The sequence below is a fragment of the Aquarana catesbeiana genome, linkage group LG03 (assembly GCF_042186555.1).
Source record: "Aquarana catesbeiana isolate 2022-GZ linkage group LG03, ASM4218655v1, whole genome shotgun sequence".
Lineage (NCBI taxonomy): Eukaryota > Metazoa > Chordata > Amphibia > Anura > Ranidae > Aquarana > Aquarana catesbeiana.
Genome location: NC_133326.1, coordinates 238,576,604 through 238,593,694, shown reverse-complemented (window position 1 = coordinate 238,593,694; position 17,091 = coordinate 238,576,604). Strand labels below are relative to the sequence as shown.

General features: G+C 40.8%; 1 protein-coding gene across 2 annotated transcripts in view; it reads right to left on the bottom strand.

Moving 5' to 3' along the window:
• Positions 1-17,091, bottom strand: part of DOCK4 (dedicator of cytokinesis 4) — a 501,293-nt gene that overhangs the window by 210,570 nt on the left and 273,632 nt on the right. For both annotated transcript variants that reach the window (XM_073619893.1, XM_073619894.1), the window contains exons 20-26: positions 15,092-15,192; positions 14,079-14,160; positions 13,600-13,770; positions 9,775-9,967; positions 7,326-7,453; positions 3,524-3,658; positions 1,242-1,340 (exon numbers count right to left, since the gene is read on the bottom strand). In XM_073619893.1, coding sequence (XP_073475994.1) covers positions 1,242-1,340; positions 3,524-3,658; positions 7,326-7,453; positions 9,775-9,967; positions 13,600-13,770; positions 14,079-14,160; positions 15,092-15,192 — 909 coding nt within the window. The remainder of the gene's footprint in view (positions 1-1,241; positions 1,341-3,523; positions 3,659-7,325; positions 7,454-9,774; positions 9,968-13,599; positions 13,771-14,078; positions 14,161-15,091; positions 15,193-17,091) is intronic.

Below are 17,091 nucleotides of genomic sequence, written 5' to 3'. Positions count from 1 at the left end.
TGTCATGTGTCCTGTGTAGTATATGTGTCATGTGTCCTGTGTAGTATATGTGTCATGTGTCCTGTGTAGTATATGTGTCATGTGTCCTGTGTATATGTGCATGTGTCCTGTGTATATGTGCATGTGTCCTGTGTATATGTGCATGTGTCCTGTGTATATGTGCATGTGTCCTGTGTATATGTGCATGTGTCATGTGTCCTGTGCATGTGTCCTGTGTATATGTGCATGTGTCATGTGTCCTGTGTATATGTGCATGTGTCATGTGTCCTGTGCATGTGTCCCTGTGTATGTGTGCATCCTACCTGTGTCCTGTGCATGCCTCCGTGTGCCGCTCTGCATCCACCGATCAGCGTGTGCACTGATCACTACTAAGCACTACTAAAAGTATTAATAAATATTGAGCAAAAATATCCATGCCTGAACTACGGTGAAAAAAATTGATACTTCTCTAACTTTGCTCTTGGTTTGGTTTTTTGCTTTTTTTAAGGGATTACTAATCAGAAGCCATCTGTTGGAAATACTGCTACTGACTAAACCTCCATACATAGCCAATTGAATACTAGCTACCATTTTCCAGAATAGGTTAGAAAAGTGAATACTTGGTTTGCTATAGCCTTATATTTCTTTTTATCCTATTTTGTGCACATAACGGTTTCCTTAACTTAGATTCTACAGATTTACTTTTAGACCCCTTTCACACTAGGCCGCTTTGCAGGTGCTACGTCGCTAAAAATAGCTCCTGCAAAGCGCCCTGAAAGAGCCACTCCTGGATCTCCAGTGTGAAATCCTCGAGGGCTTTCACACTGGAGTGGTGCGTTGGCAAGACGCTAAAAAAAGTCCTCCAAGCAGCATCTTTGGAGCGGTGTGTATACCGTTCCTCCACCGCTCCTGCCCATTGAAATCAATGGGCAGTGCGGCTATACTGCCGGCAAAGTGCTGCCGTAGCAGCGCTTAGCGGGTGGCTTTAACCCTTTCTCGGCCACTAGCGGGGGGTAAAAGCGCCCCGCTAGCGGCCAAATAGCGCTGCAAAATTGACGGTAAAGCACTGCTAAAAATAGCTGCGCTTTACCGCCGACGCACCCACCGCCCCAGTGTGAAAGGGGCCTTATAGTCACTTACAATAAACCAGAATGAAAAAAAACAGATGGATTTGACAGCTTATGGAACACTGCACTGATCCTAGTTGTCAGGTTACAAAAAAATAAATAAGTAAAAGGAAATATTTAAGTCAAGAGGCATACCCTTAACTCTTCCTTTGTGTTGAAGCTCTCAAGAAGTTGTTGGTAATGTCTGTCTGTCATTTGTCTCAACAGAGAGAGCAAAGATGCCACAAACTCCCCCTAAAAGGAAAAAAGAAATGCAAAAACATAATTACCCATAGCTATCAGACAGACATAATTTAGGATGAATATGATAGATAATGTGACATAAGATCCTCATTACCAATAGCATAGACAAACATAAAATATTTGGCCTTGTGCATTAAAGAGTTTGTATTGTACTTGGTCACAAACTTTAAAGCATTTGATACCCCAACACTTCATATTCCTTATATGTGCCTGCTGTAACATGTACTTATATAAGAAAGTATCCAGTTCTCTTTGTATTACTTCCTTTGTGTGAAATCCCTGGTGTTCCTGCTAGTTCCCTTGCTTTCCTATTAACTGACCACACTAAGCAGGAGAACACACCATGGTCAGTTCTCTAGTTATGCTGGGAACTCAGTGTACTCTCCTCCAATGATCAGACTTGTCCTGACCCCCCCCCCACCTCCACTGCACAGCCATTTACCGGTAAGCTCAATGTCCTGCTTCTTCTCCTCCCCCCAGCTCTTACACAGCCGAGAACAGAGGGAATGTGATCGCTTATAAGACCCCTTTCACACTGAGGCACGTCTAAACTGCCAGTAAAACACTGAGCGCTTTTGAAGAGCTTTTCAGGCGCTTTTGAAGAGCTTTCAATTCATTTCAATGCAGAGGGGCGTTTGTTCACCGCCCTGCCAGCGCACTGCCCCAGTGTGAAAGCATTCATTGATTTTAATGGAAATAGGTTTTCGTGAGCTTTTCAGGCGCTTTTTTTTTAGCGTGAACGCGCCTGAAAATCGCCTCAGTGTAAATGGGGTCTAAAAAAGGAAAAAAAGGAGTTTATGTTTTTTTTTTAAATACCTATACAAAAATGTTTTGCCTTTCATTTCTATTTTAAACTGAATAGGTTGTTTTACAAGTTGATTGTTTACAATCACTTTAAGTTATAAAAAAAATCCAATTAAGATTCAAAAGTGAATATAAAAAAAAAAAAAAGAGAGAACACAAGTAAAAAATCTGAAGGACTGCTGTAGGGAGATTGCAAGAAGTTTTAAATAATAGTACAAGGCAAGGCATTTGCCTAAATTAATGGGACCGAGAAGGGAATTTAGGCCAGTGAACTATTGGAATTGCCATCTCAGCCATGACCATGTACATTACAATGGCACTTATATAACTATTGGAAAAGCTACTTAGGATGCTTCGTGTTTACAGTATAAAAACAGCAGACTGGTTGCTTTGTCCAGTGCTCTTTGGCACAACCTTTTTCAACTGACATCTAGGTCCAGCAATTACGGAAAAGCTTTTGAAGCTTGAATATCTGATCCATTCTTTTTTACACAGCACGTGTGACTGAACCACTTGATCTGGTGTTTACTAAACAGCTTGTGTGGCATGTTACTCTGTTACACTGCGAATAGGAAACCAAGCTTACCATCAATGGAAGGAGGAGTGACTTGGAAAAGGGACACACTGTGGAACTGATGAGATCTGTGAGCAGGTCCCACTGGCTGTGCAGTGGACTTTGCCTGCAGCACAAGGACTGTGGTGAAATGTTGTCAATACTACAGCCACACACTGGAATCAAATGCTTTAGGATAAAGCTTTAAGTGTAGGCTTTTAACATGTGATCATGGTTTTAATTGAATGCAAGCTATGATATAGTGATTGTTACAGGTTATCTCAAGTTTATCTGGAAGCGGTGAGGGATTCAACGTTTTAAAAATATACATATTTTATAGTACAAGGTCACTGCAGCATTCCGCGATGAGTTTAAATTTAAAGATTCAGAATCTCTCCCTAAAAGATTAAATATTTTGCATCACATATGCAGCAGGGCTGGCACAATATAGGAAGCAGATACATCATCAACGTGGGCAGTCCACAACCAGGGTCTGGCAGGGAAAGCCTATTAAGAAGTCAGTAATATTATAACTCTCAGCTATAGCTACATTATTAGCTATGGTAGGAGTTATTTTGCTATACGTACACACACACGTACACTTTGTTATTATATAATAAACAGATGTTCTGCTTTATTCATGTACTGTAGAAGTCTACATTTTGTATAGCATGCAGGCATTTTCACCAGATCATCTTTTTTTAAAAGAAACACATGGGGCACAAGATACTTCTGGTACAGAAATATTCAAGCATTGTTAGAAATTTATAGCATAGTGATTACCTACAGCCCAAGAAAAAAAACAAAAAACACTTACAGTCACATCTTGAAACTGTAGCCTCATTGCTGAGCCTGACTGCTGAGGCCGACTTGTAATCTCCAAAATTGTCCTCAGTAAAACGTCCAGCAGACTGTTAACAATCACATCAATTTCCTTCATGGCACACTTTTCCTAAAACACAGAAATATCTACAGATGAATAACACTTAAAAAGCACTGGATTTAAAAATTTCCATAGGTAATTTTAAATATGTAGTATTTATTCTGCAATCAATAATACAGAATGGGATTTTCTTCCGTAACCCTATACTGCCTGCTTGGTGTTCCTACTCTCTTCTCTGTGCAGCAGGCAGCTAAGTCTCAGCATCAGCAGGCAGCCGCCGTTGTGTTCACACATAGTGTTAGAGGCGCAGAGGCATGTGTCTGTGTCCCGACTCCCGAATGAATGGAAGCAAGAAAACATTCATGGATGGGCACTGGTAGGCTGCATTTGATGGGTGCTCATGGGCTGCATTTGATGGGCGCTGATGGACTGCATTTGATGGGCGCTGATGGGCACTTCATTAAAAAGGTGGGGTATACATGGGCAGGGCAAAGGGGGTATGGGGTGGAGCCAGTGGGGGGGGGTCGCGGCAAAATGAGGTTTTGCCTAGGGTGTCAAAAATCCTTGCACCAGCCCTGCTTGGACCGAGAGCTGTCTGACAGGTCGGTCTTTGTGCTGGGCGTGTGCAGTGAGTAAGCTCTCAGCATATCAACATTGACTGCCCAGTGACACATATGTGTAGCATGTGGCCATTAAAGCACACCCTTTTGCTGCTGCACGGTCATAAAGGGGTTTAACAGGTGTGATTATTCAGAGCATATCCTGCAGATACAATGCATTAGGGCAGCCATTCCCAAACTTTTTAACAAGGAGGAATCCTTGAAATAACTTTCCGTTCTCAGAGAGTCTCTGCTAATAATTACTATATCGACAGCTCAAGAGTACATACCTGCGATGGTCACTGGGAACTCTCTACATTTGTAATCATTGGGAAGAATCCTCCTCCTACAAATCATTGTTGTCAGTGGTTTCATGTCTGAGAGGCAGAAATTGCTCAAAGAACCCCAAGTAACCTGCAGAATAATCCTAGAGTTCCATGGAACCCTGATTGGGAAAGTCTGCACTATAGTATGCATCTTGTGCAGCCGCTTGCTCTCGGATCTGCCTTGCGTTACAACTCTCTTTTCCTTTGTACCCCAAAGCTTGCACATCTCTAAGTCTACAGAAAGACCGTTAACTACATTATACTTCACAGCCAATAGCAGATACCTGCACACTATTATAGGAACATTGACTCCAACATATTTATTTTGTTTGGACCCAGGCTTTTTCTCATATGTTGAAAGTTAAAGATTACTTTTAAGGAGTTACAGTTTCATTGACACCACTATATTTGCATGGTTTATCAGGTTTAAATGCCTCTCTCGTATTTACTGGGGTTCATACAGTCATATTGGGGATTTGTTGGTGATGGTAAGGGTTTTCTTACATAATCGTGGAGTAAATAATAGGTTAATAATTAAAAAGTATTTATTAAGGTAATTAGATTTGTTTAGAAATGATGTTTTTTTTTTTTAAAGGTGTGTTTGGGTGTGATTAGCAAACTCTGAGTGGACCTTTTCTTTATAGCACTGTTCTGCAGTCTTGTCGTCATTTCACTTGGCTATGGTTGTTCTAAGCTTTTCTGTACAAATGCTTTAGTAAACCTGTTTGGTTTTAATAATTATTCAAACAAACAACACTGTGGCTTTTGCTGGTGATTGAGGCTCTGCCCCTGGAAAGTTAGGGCCACAAAAGAAAAAACTAGAAAAGTGGCCCCATGGAATGGTCACCCCATTACCCATGTATGTTTAAATGAATTCTATTAATAGAGGGCTATGATAATTGTTATCAGTATATGTCTCTCTGGGGATGCTTTTCTGGTTCGGTTTTATGTTTCAATTAACAAACTGTATGCTGTTGCTAGGAAGATTTACCTCTTCGGATTGTATATTCGCCCCTGTCACTCGGCAGTGTCAGCAGTTACCTCAGGTCTGCCACCGGCACTCATCTCTGGATTATCTTTAGCCTTCCCTTTTTGCTTATCCTGATAAATCTTTATGCGGTAATGTCACTCACTCTGTGAGTGTACAGTAAACTGTTATTTGGTTGGTGTAAAGTATTACAACTTGAGTCTTGGTAACTAAGCATGTTGATCTGTTAATGGTTAACAGTGGTTTTGTTTAGTAATAAATATTACAGTTTATTTCATAATTTAAATGTAATTAAACCCAATAAAGGGGCCACCGCCCACAACCTTTATCATGTGATTACGTAATAATTTAGGGATGATGCAGTTGTATGATGGGTTGTTATGTGGTGTACAATTCTATGTTAAATGCAGTGATAAGGCTTACTATCAAAGGCAAAGGCTTAAGCACAGCATAGACCAATCCAGATCCTCCGCAGGTACAGAAGAATTGATTTGAAAGTGCTCTTCCTTTAGTTGTCTAGTATTAATCCCAAAAATAAAGATACAATATGTCCTTTTCCAACACCTCTCACATTTATTGCTTAACCAGCTTTTTTTTGTTACCTGTATGTTATTTTGAAAAAGCTGAATAGATGTTTTTACCAGCAACTCCTTCCAATTGATTCAACTGATTCTTCACTAACAAATATGACAGCAAGGCATTGCATCTCCAAAAAAATTTATAAGTACCTTCTAAAACCCTATCCTACCAGAATGACACATCTTAAATTACAATGTGTTACATGAATGGAATAGTATTTTAATTTATATCCTTGATCAAGGAGGTTAACCTGAAAAACATATTTTAGGGTCCATCTTACAGGGCAGCTGCACTTTTTATTTTTTTCAGCTTTTTTATACAGCTGTGAGAGTAATGCCGCGTACACACGATCTGGATTTTGGTCGGAAAAAGATATGATGGCTTTTCCGACGGGATTCCGCTCAAGCTTGCCTTGCATACACACGGTCATACAAAAGTTCGCTGAACTTTCGACTGTCAAGAACGCGGTGACATACAACACTACAACGAGCCGAGAAAATGAAGTTCAATGCTTCTGAGCATGCGTCCAATTGTTTCCTAGCATGCGCAGCAATTTTGCGCGTCGGAATTGCTACAGACGATCACATTTTCGGATAGGAACTTTTTCCGACCGAAAAATTGAGAACGTGCTCTCAATCTTTTGCTGGCTGGAATTCTGGCTAATCATGCCCTCATGCTAGTCAGAAAGATCGCTCTGCTATTTCTCGGTTGATTTCCCTGCTCATTGGACAGAGGTAATGCCTCTGACTAAGAGTCCAATAAATAGACTGGAGGGTGAAGTGTGATCTAGTAAGCTGCATTACTGAACCAGGGAACTTGGGATTATGCAGTCGGGCATGTGTGTGTAAATCTTTAGACACAGATTGGCTGTACAGGATAACAAATCATTTGACAGGTAAACATATATATTTCAACATTCCATTTAGCTGTTTGCTGTCAGTGGGACTTTATCACTAACCAGGAAAAGTGCACCTGACACAGAAATCAGATTAGACCCAGCATGCAATCATAAATTCAAACCTTTGAAAGTTAATTTGTGATCAAAGATGAGGCCTTGCTCCACAGTATGCTATTTTAATAAAATGTGGAGGGATAAAAAAACAGCTCTACAGCTGTACGCCAAGCACCTGCAGTGCACTACTCCTATATATAGATTACTGTAGAAATAGTTTACAGCCTGTTTTGGATTACTGTTCAGCATGCTGTATGTTAATGTATATAATAAATGTCTTGCAATTACTTACTGAGCTGCTTTTCTTGCTTAGACAAAACATGTTGCTAAGGATACGTGCGCACATTACAAGATCTCTATGCTCCTGCAGATGCATGTGGAGGTGGTGGAGGACAATGGGGAGGAGTATAAAACGGGACTCTGAAATGACACACAGTTTTTAATATTATTATTACACAGGTCAGTTGTGACATTTAGTAGGCTCACATTTTGTATGTAGTATTAATATACAGCCAAAAATATTCAACACAATTTATCACATTAACAGCTAAATTTGCCATACTTAATATACCGACTCTGAAACGGTCATGTCCTGCTGTTGCTATGAAACCGATCATATTAAAAATAAGCACTACATCACTGCAAACTACACAGAACATTTCTCTTTACTATTGGAGCGCATTTCTACAAATAAATCATCAGCCATGTTGACAACACAAAATGCATTGATTTTTAAGTGCAACATTCTAAATGACTTATATTGGTGTTCATTTTCTTAAATAATTATTGCTACAGCTCTTAATTGGAGTTCTCTGGTTTATGAGGAGCAATTTAAGATTTCGATTGTTTTCATTCAAAATTGTTTAAAGTCATTTTCTGGCAAAAAAAAAAAATAAGATGTTAACATGTGCAAAAAAAACAAAACAAAACAAAAAAAAAAAGTTCATTTATCATATGCTAAAATAGATACGGTAAGTCTGTGCCCTGTATAATAATATTGAGCATTAAGTAGCTGCACCCCTCGCTGGCAAACACAATCAAAACTTCAAAGTCACACATTCAGCTTGGGCTTTAGTGAACACCATCAAAGTACATGACAGACGTCAATACAGAGCAATTGATCTGCAGGCCTATTTACATCGAACAAAGGTTAATCCCAGGTCACAGTATCCCCAGGAATTGCAACTCTTCTCCCCCACTGCATCATGTGCACACAAAGCCTGTCACTGGTATTCTGTCAAATGTAAGGATACACCATTTTTAAAGACCTTCACACATTGCAAATATGCAGCAATTAAATTATTTGTTCTTTTAATGTTGTTAAAGTTGATCAGGGACTACACATACCAAATATTGTTACAGACTACTAGTATAAGTACTTACACTCCTCTCTATACACACACACACACACACACACACAAGACAATGCAGAACAAGGCATGTTAACCCAAAAAATAGGGAAAGGTCTGTTGCAGTACACCTACGAGCTATACTGGCAACTAACCCTTTGTGCTCTCTTTCCTTTTTGTGGGCAAGGATACCAAAATTTCAAGTCCTCTGTAAGGAGATGAACTGCAAAGCAAGCAATTTTAGCAAGTCGCCAATACTTAAAGCAGAACTCCAGTCTGCAGCAATATATATATTTATACAACACAGCGATTCGCACTGCTGTACATTGACATGAATGAAGTGCACATTTTGGAAAAAAAAAAAAAAGGGGGGGGGGAGCCATGTGATGCACTGAATCGTGCACCACATTGCCCTCTACTGCAGCCGGCAATGGAGACCTGCCGGTAAATCAATTCGGCAGGTCTCTGCTTCAGCATGAATTCAGCCTCAAGGGAAGCTGAAAAATTAACGGACTTGCTGTCTGGATCAACGGGTCAAAAAATCCTAAAAAAAGAAAAAAAAAAAAAAGGAAAAGGGATGCAGTCACCACGTGGAAGAAGTTTACCACTTTATTTTCCTAAAAATTCGTAGTTTGGCTTTTCTTTGTTCCATAGAGGAACACACAGTAACTGATCACCTGTTCTTGAATCTCTGTGATCAGTAACTATATGTTTCGCTACTGATAGAATGGACATTTAAAATATGAAGAAGAGATTTATTAGATTCAGCTGGTTTGCATATTGCAGGGATCTCCAAACTTTCTAAACCAAGGACCGGTTCACTGTCCTTCAGACTTTAGGGGGGTCGGATTATGGCTATCGGGAGTAAAAAATGTCCCAGTGTAAGTGGGAGTAAATAATCCCCCATCACTGGTGTCATTGGGAGGAATTGTGCCCCATCATTGGCAGGAATTGTGCCCCATTGTTGGTGTCATTGGGCCCCATTGTTGGGCGTCATTGGGAGGAATTGTGCCCCATCATTGGTGTCAATGGGAGGAACTGTGCCCCATCATTGGGCCCCATTGTTGGTGTCATTGGGAGGAAATGTGCCCCTTCATTGGTGTCATCAATGGAAGGAAAAGTGCCCCATCATTGGTTTTATTGGGCCCCAGTGTTGCTGTCAAAACTGTGTCCCATTGTTGATGTAATTGGAAGCAACTGTGCCCCATTGTTGGTACTGCTGGGGGGAATTGTGCCCTTCATTGGTGTCAGTGAATAGCCCAGATAAAAGCAAGCAAAGGGCCGCAGTCTGGAGACCACTGGCATATTGATTCGTATATATCTCTTAAACTTCCATGTATGCACATGAACATTTGCTTTTCCTCAGTTATGCACAGATTATCATATTTTTACCTGGATTGCTGTACAGCTCACTCTCCACTGATTTTGCAATACACTGAAGTTTTACATCTTGAAGCGCATCATCTGCATGCATGACTGTTGGCAGACTGCCCAGGGTATCATGCACCATTTTTGCCACTTCCCGAACATCAAACAGTTTCAGCAGCTCAGAATAAACAGCTGGGAAAGAATTCAAAAACACAGCCTGGAGAGGTGGGAATGAAAGAACACAGAAAAAAAAAAAAAATAAGCATCTCATGACTAGTGTATACAAAGTAACATTCTATGGTGTCTCATCCATGAAACCAAATCAGCAAAATAATTGCCTCAGTGCAGATTGTCCGATTTTGCCTTTGAAGGTTGCTTGAATTATCCTCAACTTATAAAGGAAGAGTCTTATTTATTCCTTTTCGGTCTGTTAAATATACCATTAATAGTGTTTTGCTAGATCTGTTCAATAAGTGAAAAAATACCTGTTTATTATGTCAGAAATCAGGAGTCCGCTGAGTTCTTATCATGCACTACTGAACAATTAAGTGGACCATAGATGGATCGAAATTCAGCCGGTTCAGCAGGAAACGGATGCATTTTGATCTGTCTATAGGCAGGCTGGTTGTACTGAAGTCAATCCATCGATCGATTTCAGTATAACCAGCCTGTCATTTTTTTTTTCTTGCCCGAATACTACCAGTGGCTGCGAGCTGGTGGTAAGTAGGCTTGGAATTTTTTCCTGGGCATTCCCCAGGCTTTGTTTGCATCTGTTTGTAGCCCTCCAAAGCCGCTTACTGTGATAGCCAGCTATAAATGAAGGCGGTGGCAAGTTTTTTGAGATCACGTTGGTGTGTGTATTGGTCCAACAACGCACCAGCACCCTTGCAGCCATAGTGCTATCTGCTGGGTGTTTGGTGTGCTCCTGTACCTTTAAGAAGGGATGGGCTGCCCTTCAGTCCACCTGCCAGCATTTACCCATTAGAATGCATGTGCCTCCACTGTGAGGACACTCATATTTTAGTGTTAGGACCACAGATATCAGGGTGCCGTGACCAGGCTCTGTGGCTTACGCATGCATTTGCAAATGTGTGCGGACTAAACCCGTTTTTAACGCATACTGTTAGACAGGTCAATTTGGTTGTCTGAGAGCTGGTGGTAAGTAGGCTTGGAATTTTTTCCTGGGCATTCCTCAGGCTTTGTTTGCATCTGTACCAGTGGCTATGGCAGTCAGCAGTGATCATTGTATTCTGCCAGCGGAGAATGCTCTCTGCTGGCAGAACACAATAGTGCTACAGGGGGAAACTAGCACTTTTCTTCAATCACTAGTTGAAGAAAATTGCATAACATATTACCTGCCTTATTCTATGATGAAGAGATAAGGAGAGGGGGAGGGATTCAGTGATTTACCAACACACAATTGGGTAGGGCTAACATAATTTCTTGCAATTTCAGTTCAGAAATACACTATATTACTAAAAGTATTGGAACATCTGCCTCTACACACACATGAACTTTAATGACATCCCAGTCTTAGTCCGTAGGGTTCAATATTGAGTTGGCTCACCCTTTGCAGCTATAACAGCTTCGACTCTTCTGGGAAGGCTGTCCACAAGGTTTAGGAGTGTGTCTATGGGAATGTTTGACCATTCTTCCAGAAGAGCATTTGTGAGGCCAGGCACTGATGTGGATGAGAAGGCGTGGCTCGCAGGCTGAGCTCTAATTCACCCCAAAGGTGCTCTATCAGGTCTAGGTCAGGACCAAACTCAATAATCCATGTCTTTATGGACCTTTCTTTGTGCACTGGTCCAAATCATTTGGTGGAGGGGGATAATGGTGTAGGGTTGTCTTTCAGGGGTTGGAATATTGAAGAACCCCCACGGACTTAAAGCAGGCATCCCAATATATATATATATATATATATATATATATATATATAGGGCGTTTTTTCAGCGGGCACCTCCAGCACTGAATGTATGTAATAGCATGGGGTGTGGGGTGTGCTGGAGGGTCTATGGATGTTGGCTTCTTGGGGATCTATTGTCACTGGTGGGGACCTGATTTTGTGTGAGGGTCTATTGTTGCTGATGGGGAATATATTGTTGCTGGAGGGGTCTTATGTTGCTGTAAGGGATCTACTGTTGAGGGAGAGGACTATTTTTACTGGCTGCTGGAGGATCTATTGATGTTGGCTGCTGGGAGATCTGTTGTTGCTGCTAGGGGGCAGGTCTAATGTTGGTTGGGTGGATATTTTGTTACTGGGTGTGATATTTTGTTGTGGGTGGTTCACCGTTGCTGCAGGGAATCTATTGTTGTTGGGGTGAAGTCCATTGTTGCTGGGGAAGTCTATTGTTGTGTGGGGATCTATTGCTGGGATTCTATTGTTGCTGGCTGCAGGGGATCTATTTTACTGCTTTTCTTTTTATCATTAACATGTTCCATACAAATGATTTAGCGCCACAAAATGATACTTGGCTCTGTATTCTCTAAAAGGGGCAGTACTGTTGGTCAGAGATGGGTAGGGGACAGAGACAAGGGGTGACTCAGACGGGGGGGAAGTTCCTGCACCTATTCTCCAAGAAAAAAGCCCTGTATGTATGTGTGTGTGTGTGTGTGTGTGTGTGTGTGTGTGTGTGTGTGTGTATGTATGTGTATGTGTGTGTGTATATATATATATATATATCAATATTGAGAAATACAGGCAGATACTTATCCCTCATGCCATCCCATCAGGGAGCCTTCTGATTGGCTCCAAATGTATTCTGCAGCAGTACAATGATTCCAAACATACAGCAAATGTCATTAAGAACTATCTTCAGTGTAAAGAAGAACACAGAGTCCTGGAAGCGATGGTTTGGCCCCCACAGATCTCAACATCAAGTCTGTCTGGGATTACATGAAGAGGCAGAAAGATTTGAGGCAGCCTACAATCCACAGAAGATCTGTGACTAGTTCTCCAAGAGGTTTGGAACCACCTACCTGCCGAGTGCCTTCAAAAACTGTGTGCAAGTGTACCTAGAAGAATTGATGCCATTTCAGGCTGGGTTCACACTAAGGAATGGAGCAGCTCACAGCAGGGGGTCCGGTGCGTCTCCTTTCACCGGTTCAGGTCCAATTTTAGCCCAAATTTTTGGCTGAATTCGGACCTGAAGCGGACCAGAAAACGCATAGGACTCCTGCGGAATTCTCACCGGAGCCACTCTGGAGATGTGTGAACTGGCTCCATAGAGAGCTGGTCACAATCTCCTGCCATGCGAATTGGATTCAATTCACATTCAATTGATGTGAACCCAGCCTTAAAGGCAAAGGGTGGTCACACCAAATATTGAATTGTGAAATTTTTTTTTTTAGAGAAACCAAATATTGATTTAGTTTGGATTTCTCTTATGTTCGTTTACTTCCCATTTTGTTAATTGTTAGAAAAATAAAGCCCCCAGATGCTACCTCATTAACTGGAATTCAGATACAAGATGTCAACATTCTAGAAGTTGACATAGTTCTTTCATCATGGACCTTCATTTTTTGCTGAATTTTTTCAGAGATGTCAGACATGTCCATGTAAAATGTAGTGCACATTTGCAAAATAAAATTAGACCAGTACCGATGCGTTTAAAAATCTAGGGGTTCAAAAACATTCTTTCCACTATTTTTTTTTTTTTTTTTTTGTAAAAAAAAAAAAAAAAAAAAACAATTGCCTATAGCCAGTACACAGTCAGATTTTAGCTACTGTTCTGAAACTTGAACTGAGAAAAAAAATGTGACTCTTTGATACGGGTAATATCTTATGTCCAGGTACTCACAAATCAGTTCATTAAGCATGTTTTTTAGAATTATATCAAAATCAGTTACCTGCGACTGGGCTAAAGCACTAGCTCCCTTGCTTTCTTTGGATAGGAAGAAGCGAATTGACATCAAAAGTTCTTGAATAGAACACCTAAACTCCTCCTCATTCTGTCCTCCTGTTGCAAAAGCAAACAGCTTTCGAGACTGTACAATATATTTAAAGATGTATTCTTGGGCCTATGACAGAATTAAAAGAACTGTTATAATGGATATACTGTATACAGTAGACACACACACACATATACACATTTCAAAAATTAAAATTACACTAACAATGACAGCATGAGGCTAGAATAAGAAACCACACAAGTACTTTGAGTACCTAGCTATTCCTATGATCTGAATTACCTGAATTACTAAAATATAAAAATAGGCTGATTGCCAATTATGACTACATCAAAGTGAAGCAGCATTAATCAGTAGCTGAATGTTCAACCTGTATGGAAATCAGTACAAGAACATGCCTGGCTTTTTTCTTTCATTACCTTTAATACCTCCTGGATATGCTCTTGTCTCTCAGCTTCAATTATTCGGTCCACATACCATTTCAGCACTTTTATGAGGTCTCTGAGAAGACAAGACATTCCTTAGAAGTTAGGATTTTAGTAAACAGAAATTTCCTAATACAAAAGGCAATGAAAAAAGGAATGATAATGTTCAAAACTTGACAATCCACAGCAATAGTAATTGACCTTTTACCTGTTGAGAACAATTTAGACAATGAATGGTGACTGCTGATGGCTACTATAGGTTACTGTAAATTTCTATTTCTCATTCCATTTGTAAAGCTAAATTCCAGGAATTCAGCCACTTTGTAAAAAGTGAAGGCTCACTATCACTATCAACTACCAATGAGGTGAATGACACCTCCTGGGTTTATCTCTATTATTTACATCTGACAAGTTTATGGCTCTGCAGAGGATACACTCGGGGCTGTGAGAGAAGCACACAAAGCAGCTACACCCGCCCCTCCGCCCTCATTCTGTCCTGTTGCAAAAGCAAACAGCTTTCGAGACTGAAGAATATATTGTTAAAAGTTTATGGCTCTGCAAAGGATACACTTCCAGCTGTGAGAAGCACACAAAGCAGCTACATCCGCCTCTCCGCCCTCTACTGCCCATTCACAGAAGCCTTTGTATTTTGTGAATGTGTTTACATAATACAAAGGCTTCTGTGCTTGGACAGGATGAGGGAAAGGGTGGGCACAGCAGTGGTAGCAACTCTACTGTTGAAGAAACTGAGACCAGAAGGTCCAACGTCGGGCTCCAAAACCACAGCAATAGCTGTCTTCCGGGAGTTCTATAAGCTTGTCAGACTTAAATAAGAGAGAGAAGTCCAAGAGGTGTCATGCACCTCCTTGAACCTAATTCTTCATGTGCCTTCACATTTTATAAAGATGATGAACTCCTGGAGTTCAGCTTTAATTATTAAATAGGAAACTATGGAAAACAAACATGAGACAACTCTTCTAAATACAAGGTCAAAATAAATTCCATACCTATAAGCAAGAGCACCAGAGAAATGCCCTTCTATGTAAGTGTCCATTACTGGCTTAAAGTGTTGAAATTTGCTGTCCTGTAGCAAGTTAATTATGTGTACCTAAGAACAAAAATGACCATTAATAAAATACAATCTTTATTAATACTATCAAGCTCCAATTAACTATCCAGAGCATTACATAATACAAAGCACAACTCTTAGTAAAATGGAGCTTACAATATCATGCATTTAACTCAGATGAACAATGCAAGTACACCTGGGTCAATTTAGATAGTAATAAACAACCTGCCAATATGCTTTACGGCAGCCCCTGAACTAGCTGGCAATTTGGCCATATACCAAAATAATTATGTATCTGTCAATATTCATGGGCTGGTGGTTGCTCTTGTAGATTGCTTTACCTAATCCTGTATTAGAAGAATAGCACCACAGCAGTTAGGTTAGCACCAAAAGCAAATTAACATTTTTATTGCAGTTTTTGTCCATGTTGTAGAGCAGGGATATGCAATTAGCGGACCTCCAGCTGTTGCAGAACTACAAATCCCATGAGGCATAGCAAGACTCTGACAGCCACAAGCATGACACCCAGAGATAGAGGCATGATGGGACTTGTAGTTTTGAAACAGCTGCAGGTCCGCTAATTGCATATCCCTGTTGTAGAGGTTTCTCCCCGATCCTTGTGTTTGTGGTTACCTCACCCGACTGGAAAAAAATAGGATTACCTTTAAAATCCTTTTCTTGGAGTACATCACGGGACACAGAGACACAGTATTAACTATATGGGTATATAGGCACCTTCAGGCGATGGACACTGGCACACTCAATACAGGAAGTTCACTCCCTATATAACTCCTCCTCCTACCAGGAGTATCATAGGTTTTGTAGAAAAGCAATATACACAAATTCCAAAAAGAGGGGAGGGACCTATGTGTCCCTTGATGTACTCCAAGAAAAGGATTTTACAGGTAAGCTGTTATAAAAATCCTAGTTTCTTTATCATACATCACGGGACACAGAGCCATAGTATTAACTATATGGGACATCCCATAGCAATGCTATTTGAGGGGAGGGAGACGCAATCTGTAGGGCAACCCCAGACTTGAGGACCTATACTTATGCCTGCAGCACACTGCGCCCAAAAGAGATATCCTCATGCCTTCTTACATCCACCTGATAAAACCTGGTGAATGTATGCACTGAAGACCAAGTTGCGGCCTTACAGAACTAAGCCATGGAGGCCTGGTGATGCACTGCCCAAGAAGCACTAACTGCTCTGGTAGAGTGCGCTTTGACTTGAAAAGGTGGAATCTTACCTTTTAAACCATAAGCCTGAATTATAACTTGCCAAATCCACTTAGCGACAGTGGATTTCAACGCTGCCTGTCTTTTGCTAGGACCTTCTGGCAGCACAAATAAGACATCAGTCTTCTGGATCTGAGCAGTCGCCTTTAAATAGGCCTTGACCGCTCTCACCACATCAAGACAATGTAGTGACTTCTCTTCCCTAGAACATGGTTTTGGAAAAAAACGATGGTAGGACAATATCTTTAGGCAGAAAACTTGGACGAGGACGCAACACGACCCTGTCCTCATGAATAATCAAATATGGCTCTTTACAAGAAGGAGCAGCCAATTCCAAAACCCTCCTTGCTGAGGATATAGCAACCAAGAACACTAACTTCCTTGTCAGAAGGACTAAGGGAATATGTTATATCGATTCAAATGGCTGTTTTTGTAACGCTGACAAAACTAAGTTCAAGTCCCATGGGTTCAAAAGTGATCTGACTGGCGGATTAAGCTGTATCACCCCTTGCATAAAAACCTGAACCAAAGAATGCAAAGCAAGCGGTCTTTGAAATAAGGCTGATAAAGCTGAGATTTGGCCCTTAATAGTACTCATTTCTACCCCTAATTGTAGAAAGGCAAGAATTCTGCCTATGTTGTACTTCCGAGGGTGCCAACCCTTGGATTCATACCAGGAAACATAAGCCCTCCAGA